The sequence below is a fragment of the Choloepus didactylus genome, chromosome 9 (assembly GCF_015220235.1).
Source record: "Choloepus didactylus isolate mChoDid1 chromosome 9, mChoDid1.pri, whole genome shotgun sequence".
Classification (NCBI taxonomy): domain Eukaryota; kingdom Metazoa; phylum Chordata; class Mammalia; order Pilosa; family Megalonychidae; genus Choloepus; species Choloepus didactylus.
Window position 1 is genome coordinate 92,961,748 of NC_051315.1, and position 8,569 is coordinate 92,970,316.

At 34.7% G+C, this 8,569-nt stretch overlaps 2 protein-coding genes across 3 annotated transcripts in view; one reads left to right on the plus strand and one right to left on the minus strand.

Moving 5' to 3' along the window:
• FAM126B (family with sequence similarity 126 member B) overlaps window positions 1–230 on the minus strand; it is a 105,534-nt gene extending 105,304 nt beyond the window's left edge. For both annotated transcript variants that reach the window (XM_037849293.1, XM_037849292.1), the window contains exon 1: window positions 172–230. The gene's annotated coding sequence lies outside the window, so the exon portion shown is untranslated. The remainder of the gene's footprint in view (window positions 1–171) is intronic.
• Window positions 231–457: 227 nt separating this feature from the next.
• NDUFB3 (NADH:ubiquinone oxidoreductase subunit B3) lies at window positions 458–8,177 on the plus strand. The gene is made up of 3 exons (XM_037849692.1): window positions 458–625; window positions 5,476–5,634; window positions 7,894–8,177. The coding sequence occupies exons 2-3, from the start codon at window positions 5,495–5,497 to the stop codon at window positions 8,048–8,050; spliced, it is 297 nt and encodes a 98-aa protein (XP_037705620.1). The 5' UTR covers window positions 458–625; window positions 5,476–5,494; the 3' UTR covers window positions 8,051–8,177.
• Window positions 8,178–8,569: the final 392 nt, after the last annotated feature.

Consider the following 8,569-nt stretch of genomic DNA (forward strand, 5'->3'; position numbering starts at 1 on the left):
TGGTCTACGAGAGATTCCAGAACCACCAACTCTCCCACGACTGCCTTCTCAGAACAACCTCCCCCCTCCCCGCCCCGTCAGCTCCCCTCTACAGTTCGTGCAGCCGGAGAAGATGAAAATCCCTCCAGTTCTTAGCACTGTGCGTCCCCCAAAGACAGCACCGCCGCCTACCTGTCACCCCGCTGTTTCCAGCTTCCTACCGCCACCGCCTCCCGCAGCAGCTTGCCAACTGCGGCACAATAAACAGCCCTCCCATTGGATGACTCCATGCTCTTAACAGCCTCACTTATTGGCTGCAGTAGGTCCACGGCCCTCCCTCTGTGCAGTGTCAAAGGATTCCGGTGTTCCGTCAAGGAAAACATCTCCTCTTTTCTGCCTTTCTCACCTCCACAGTTTCTCTTACCTTAATCAGACTACGGATGCACAGATGTGGGGGGAAATGTCGACTTTCAACCTCCCTTATATTATCTCCATCGGGTCCTAGAATCGATCACCTAGTCCCGGAACGTTAAATGCTGTCTCTGCTTTCCTGCCGTAAGGGAGCCAAGGTGACAACTTCCGTTTCCTGTTTGCGCCTGTTGAAGGGCTGAGTTTTGAGAGTCCTGAGAGGTCAGATTGCTGTCAGGTAAATTGGGGTGTTGGTGGGAAACCTCCGAATTGGGATTAAGAGTGAAATTCTATTCTGAAGATTGTAGGAAGAAGATACTTGATCGGAAGGGTAATGAAAGAAGGCACCTCAAGAAGAAAGGAGATCGAAGAACTGGAGAGAGAACTGTAAAGCCCTAGTTTAGAGCTGGGGTAGAAAAGAGTAGCTGGAAAGAGATGCAGTGAGAATTACTGTGGTTGTTAAATCCAGGTGCTTTTTCCCTCTTCTACAGCACCCCTCGCCATGTATTTTTTTGGTTTGCCTTTGAATCGAATAAAGGTAGAACCACAGCCCCAATCTGAAACTCTGTAAACTAAGAATAAATTGTTAAAGAAATAATAATAAAATTTTTGAAAGAATAAATTACAAATTGTAATGCCTGCCTCACAAGCTTGTATAGTTTAAGTAAGATTTTTCGTGTATAAATGTTTATGATACAATGTTAGGTGAAGAAAAGCATCCGTTTTTTAGAGTGGTAGCTATTTTTAAATTTATAAAAGTGAGGTCAGGAACTGAAAGGGAACACTAAAAGCAGAATTAGTTTGCTTTTTATTTTCTAATATTTTTTATAGTATTCGCAATTTTAAAAATGAGGGGAAGTTGGGATATTTAAAAACTCAAGTCTTTAGTCAACTGTGAAATTACATGTAGTGGCAGTGGCATTATCCTCTTATTTCCTTTTTAGGGCAAGTATGCTAACTTTTTTCCTGTACTAAGGCCAGTCCTCTTTGGTGAAGGTTGATCTTCACTAAACTTGGAGGTTCACTTCAGATATAGATAGCTTTAAAAAATTGTTTCGTGAGTGCATGCTCTTTCTATCCTGAATTAACTTCATTACTATTCTTATTTGAACAGCTCTGGAATACTAACTACCCGTTCTTGAGTCCGAGGCACAATTTAAGCTACTTTTTCTAAATTTTTAGTTTATATTGCATACAAAAGAGTGTGTAAAACATACGTACATTTTAAAGAATAATAATTAAGCACACACTCGTGTAACCATCCCTCAGGTTAGGAAATCATTGTCAGGCATTTTTAACTGGAATGCTATCACTTCAAGGGGGTAGAAATTGGTCCTTGGTGCTGCTGAGAAAACTTAGAATACCACAATAATTTGTGGCCCTCACAAATGTCCCATAGTACATAAACAGGTACACTGTATCTATGATGTTAAAATTTCTTGGGGGGAAGGGTGATTGGGAAAATATGTCCAAAAGGCTCCTTGGGGCGGGGGTGGGGGGTGGGGGTGGGTGGTTGTAGATAATTTTTAAAAGGTTGAGTAACACTGCCTCAGAAGCACCCTATATGAGCTTCTCTGATTCCCTCTCTTTCTCTTAAGAGTTAACCACTATCCCGCCTGTGATAAGCATTCTCTTGTTTTGCTTTAGTATTTCCACCCATGATGTATGAAAAATGAATTAGGTTTTTTTCAACTTATGTAAACGGTATAGTGTATGTTTTTTGTTGTTGTTTGCTGACTCACTCCTTGCTCATTATTTTATTTGTGAGTTATATTCATACTTTTATATGTAGTTTATTTTCAGGAACACATTACTTTATCAAAGTATTTGACCTTTTGTTTTATACTCTCTGCCAATTTCATTGATACTCATCTGTTGAGTTCATATCTAGAATGGACATTTGGGAAAATAGCAATTTGCCTTTTAGTCTCCTTAAAAATTTTTAGACTGAAACATTATGTTTTTTTTAAAACATACCGTGTAGAAGCCAAGACATTATCATCTCAATTAAGTGCTTCTAAAGGTCTTTGTTTTTAATAACATTGAATCTAAAGTCTTTATGAAATCTGAAACCATAATTTTCTTTATATCATTCAATACTCCAAATAATAATAAAATAATGGATTAAATATTTTATTCAAAGTTATGAGTGTTCTTATTTTAGCTTGGGTTTGGTGAATATTGTTTTTCGTTCTTTTTTTTTTTTTTTTTTTTTTTTACTTTTTATTTTGAAATAATTTCAAACTTATAGGACAGTTCCAAAAATAATACAAAACCCATATAGAAAACTCCATTGTAACCCCCACCTGGATACCCAGACTGACCAACTTTTAATGATACATTTGCTGTACCATTCTATCTTTCCATCTGTTTCCTAAACATTTGAGAGTAGGTTGTATACAGAATGCTCTTGAACACTTAATACTTTCACATATATTTCCTAAAAACAAAGATATTCACTTAGGTAACCACCTTATGCACAGTTACCAAGTTCAAGAAATTTAAAATTGATACAAAGTTTATAGCCTATATTACAGTATTTCATATGTTTCAATAATGTACTTTTGGGCATTTTTTTCTTCCATTATTAGATCCAGTTCAAAAATTGCATTTAATTATTTGTCATTGTTTCTTTAGTCTCTTCCTTTTTTTTAAATTATGGAAACATATTCATAAGATTTCCCTTCTTAACCATTCACAAGCATGTAATTCAGTGAGATTAATCAGGTTCACAATGTTGTGTTATCCTTACCACCATCTATTACCAGAATTCCCCATCACCCTTTTCATTCCATTTTAAATGTGAAAATCATCAGCATAATCTTTTGTGAGAACTTAATATGTATACAAATATTGTAAATATTAAGTGTTGGTTAATTTGTCAAAATTACAATGTTCATTTTTTCCCCATATTCTGTGAACTATTTAGTGAAACAAACATTTACAAGCATTTATGTAATGTGCCTTTGATAGTATACACTAATAATTACCTCTGTCTTTAAAATACAGTGTAAGGAATCCTGTCTTGGGCTTGTGCATAGTTACAAATGCAGGCATAATAGTAATTGTTTGGTTTGGTTTTATTCTGGAGAGCGGTGATTATAGAATTGATACTAGTAACCTTACACATGTTACAGTATAGCATTATTAATTTATACCCCCTTAATTTGAAATTCACAGCAATTTAAATAGGGTCTAAGCTGAAGTTTATTTTTACATTTTCTATAAAAGTAAGACTACTAAAACTGAAGTCTGTATTTACCATTGAGGACATATTTTATTTAAGGAAGCAGACTTATTAATTAAAGAAATCATAAGGTCTCTGTCAGTCTAGTTCAGGGGTTAGCAAATTATAGCCTGGAGACCATATCCAGGTCACTGCCTATTCTTGTAGCCTGTGAGCTAAATAATGGCTTTTACAGATGAATATTTGCAATTGATTTGATTATTAAGAAACACTGACTTTGAAACCCAGCTAAACAAAATGTTATCCACCCCCAAAAAAATAAATTCCATTTTTTTCATCTGTAGACCTATACCACAAAAAAAAAATTGTACCCAGTTATTATACTTTTTTATTTCATCAATTAAAAAAAAATGTGGGAATTTGTTTTCTTTTGTTAAATTATGTACCTACGTAAATAATATCTTAGTATTTCCTTTCGGTCCACAAAGGCTAAAGTATTTACAGATATTCTGATCTGGCTCTTTACAGAAAAGTTCATGTGATCATAGGTATTTAAAAGCCATAATACTGCATTTTAAAAGAATCAGCTAAAGAAAGCAGTGACAAAACGGTATGTCTACATTCTTGTTAGGCATATTTAGGACTAAAAAGAGGGAAATGGTATTGTTTAGAAGTCAGGAGCAGGGGCTCTGAAACCAAAGTGAAAGGGTCAATTCCCAATTCTACCATTTACTATTTTTGTTACTCAGAAAGTTACTTAACCTCTTGGAGCCTTATTGTCTTCATCTGTAAAATGGGAATGATAATAGTAATTTAAGTTCAAAGGGTTGTTTTAGAAGTAACAGAGTTAATGCATATAAGGACTTAGCCTAGTACAAATGGCACATAGGGCTGCATAAATGTTTGCTATGATTATAATAAAGGAACCAAATAGTAAATGATTATCTCTGAGTGGTGAGATTACTGATGATGATTTTTTATGTTTTGTATATGTGTGCATATACTGTAAACATACACTGGTTATGTAATCAGACACTTTTTATAAAATCTCCTTAACAGAGAGGCTAAAACTGCTTATAATTGTGCCTAAGAGCCTCTCCCTGAGTGCCTCTTTGTTGCTCAGCTGTGACCCTCTCTCTTTAACTAAGCCATCTTGGCAGGTGATCTCACTGCCCTACCCCCTGACTCCCAGGGGTGTAAATCTCCCTGGCAATGCAGGATATGACTCCTGGGGATGAATCTAGACCTGGCATCATGGGATTGAGAACATCTTCTTGACCAAAAGGGGGATGTGAAGTGAAACTAAATAAAACTTCAGTGCCTGAGAGATTTCAAATGGAGTGGAGAGGTCACTCTGGTGGACATTCTTACGCACTATATAGATAACCCTTTTTAGGTTTTAATGTATTGGAATAGCTAGAAGTAAATACCAGAAACTACCAAACTCCAACCCAGTAGCCTTGACCCTTGAAGACGATTGTATAACAATGTAGATTACAAGGGGTGACAGTGTGATTGTGAAAACCTTGTGGATTGCACTCCCTTTGTCCATTGTATGGATGGATGAGTTGATAAATGGGGACAAAAACTGAATGAAAAATAGGGTAAGAGGGGGGGATGATTTGGGTGTTCTTTTTTATTTTTATTTTTTATTCTTATTCTGATTCTTTCTGGTATAAGGAAAATGTTCAAAATAGATTGGGGTGATGAATGCACAACTATGTCATGGTACTGTGAACAGTTGATTGTACACCATGGATGACTTATGGTATGTGAATATGTCTCAGTAAAACTGAATTTAAAAAAAATCTCCTTAACAAACTAACATTAAACATTTCACTTTAAAACATAACCAGTAAACTTGGGTATTTGATATCTACAATCTGCTTATCTTTTTTTAGATCAGTCTTTTCCTGTAGGATGGCCCCTGGACATGGACATGAACATGGTCATAATAAAATGGAACTTCCAGATTACAAACAATGGAAGATAGAAGGAACACCATTAGAGGCTGTCCAGAAGAAGCTGGCTGCACGAGGGCTAAGGGATCCATGGGGCCGGTAAGGGGAGTTGAATAATTTAAGATAGACTTTATCCTTAAGAATCAGTATTTTCCTTTCCAATGTATTCTCCTTTACAGAATCTTGAAAATTGGCTTTTTACATTAAAGTTTCAGATTCAGCCTTATTGAATTATCATTTGCATACAATAAAATTCACCCATTTTAAATGTACAATTCCATTCATTTTGGCAAATGTCTACAATTGTTTAACTGCCACCACAATTATGATAGGGAATATTTCTACGTCCCAGAAAGTTTCCTCATATCCCTTTGTGGTCAGCCCTTATCCTACTTCCAACTCCTGGCAACTGTTGATCTGCTTACTTTCCCTATAGCTTTGCTTTTCTAGAATTTAATACAGCTGGAATCATGTAGTATGTAATCTTTTGTTATAGCCTCTTTCACATAACATACTGCTTTTGTGATTTATCAGTGTTGTTGCTTGTATCTGTAGTTCCTTCCTTTTTATTGCTGAGTAATAATCTATTGTAGTCATTTTGTTTACCATTACATCAGTTGATGTTCATTTGGGTTGTTACCAGTTTGGGGCTATTATTAAAATTACTATGACCATTAGAGTGCAAGTCTTTGTATGAACATATGTTTTCATTTCTCTTGGATAAGGGGTATATGTTAAGCATAATTTTATAAAAAACTGCCAAACTGTTTTCCAAAGTGGATGTACCATTTTGCATTCCTACCAGCAATGTATGATAAATTTCCATTGTTCATTGTCCTCACCAGCACATGGTATTACCATTCTTTTAATTTTAACCGTTCTATTGAATGTGGTAATATTACCTCCTTGTGATTTTAATTTATATTTCCCTAAAGACTAATGATCATGAGACTCTTGTGCTAATTTGGCATTCGTATATCTTCTTTGGTGAAATTTCTATTCAAATCCTTTGCCCATTTAATTCATTGGGGTATTTGGCTTCTTGTTACTGAGTTGTAAAAGCCCTTTACAGATTTTGAATATAAGTTCTGTAATGGATACAAGTTTTGCAAATGTTTTTTCCCGGGCTCTGGCATGTCTTTTCATTTTCTGATGTCTTTCAAAGAGCAAAGTTTTAAATGTCATAGGGTTCTCATAGATGCTGTTTATCAAGGTGGGGAATTTCCCTTCTATTCCTAGAGTACTGAGAATTTTTTTTTTATCATTAATGGGTGTTGAATTTTGTCAAATATTTTTTCTTTATCTATTGAGATGATCACATAGTTTTTCTTTTTTAGTCTGTTTATGTGATAAATTACTTTTATTAATTTTCCAATATTAAACCAATCTTGCATTCTTGGGATGATCCCTACTTCATCGTAATGTATTATCTTTATATGCTGATAGAATCAATTTTCTAAAATTTTATTAACAGTATTTGAATCTATGTTCATAAGAGATTGCTCTGTAGTTTTCTTCTAACATTTTTGCTTTGTTTATCTCCATTAGATTTTGCTTAGCTCTGATATTATCTACTAAGTATTATTTTTAGAATTAAATGTTTTTTGTTCTTCATAACATCATTTGTTATCTGTGGGAGAAGACATTTTTTCCATAGACTTCTTTGATTCTGTTTCTCCTCTGTTCAGAGTGCTCAGAAGAATAATGGCCAGAACAGGAAATCAAGTTCCTAAAGTTCAGACTGCTCTGACAGGGAAAAGCTATCATCCTCTTGAATAATAATGATGATGATGATGTTGATAATGATGATGATGTCATGTTTACTTACTCTCTGTGCCAAAAATATATCATATATTATTACCCTGTTTAATCTTTATAGCAATACTATAAGATAGGTAATGATCATTATTGAGTAGAAGCAGCAGGCCATGAGTTATTAAGTAACTTGCCCAGCCTGAAAGTTTATGAATCTAGTGTAAGCAGCATAGGAAATATTAATTCCCAACGTTGTCTAACTTCCTCTTTTCATGATACTATAATGACTAATGGGTAGAGCCAACCAGCTGGCATTTGATGAATAAATTGAAATGAGTCTTATATTTATGAATACTGTAAAATATTGAGTACTATTAACTGTGAAGTGTGAAGTCATTGTATTTTTTCTTCTATTTTATGTGAAACTTGGGCGTTTATACTTATTTATCCAAGACCACAGAAAAAAAATCCTGTTTTGATACACTTAGATTATCTTATATAAGGTTGCACTAAAGTCTTTTAGAAAGATTGAGAACAAATATATTTTACCCCATGAATGTACACATGTAGTATGTGATTATTTTTTCCCTTTTTTTTCTCTAGCAATGAAGCTTGGAGATACATGGGTGGCTTTGCAAACAATGTTTCCTTTGTTGGTGCATTATTAAAAGGATTCAAATGGGGATTTGCTGCATTTGTAGTAGCTGTGGGGGCTGAATATTTCCTGGAATCCTCAAATAAAGATGAGAAGCATCACTGAAGATAGTATCTGGAAGTATCTTAGTGGCATAACTCTCATAAAAATGAGACATCTTCGCTGTGGCCTACTTGTCTAAGTGTTTGTACCTTAAACAATACCTGTAAGATTTAATAAAGTAAAAAAAGTATGCCAGTCTGTTTTTGTCATTCTTTAACAAAAAAGCATCTCAAGCCAAATCAGATTTGGTTTTGAATTCGTGGGATGTTGGGTACCAGTAGCAACTCATTCCGCATATAGCAGACAGCCAACAGATATATGATTCAAAAATTGATATGTTTTAACAGATTTTTAAATGGCAGTTGGCCTTACTTTTACTATCCTCTGTAGGAAGTGTAAAAGAACATAGATTATATCAGAAAATACTTGCCCAGTTCTAGTTGATATATCCATGTATCATCTTCATTTTTCTTTATAATGGTACTTTCTACTCTTGCTTTAGTCCTCACTTGTTCCCATGTCATAAAAAGTTTTTCTTTGTATTTCTGACAATAAACTAGACATTCTCCCCAATCACTGAAT

What these genes read in the sequence shown, in the direction of transcription:
- NDUFB3 (XM_037849692.1), top strand. Translation starts at nt 5,495, where the DNA reads ATGGCCCCTGGACATGGACATGAACATGGTCATAATAAAATGGAACTT. An exon ending in CTAAGGGATCCATGGGGCCG is followed by an intron (nt 5,635 to 7,893) that starts GTAAGGGGAGTT and finishes TTTTTTCTCTAG; the next exon opens with CAATGAAGCTTGGAGATACA.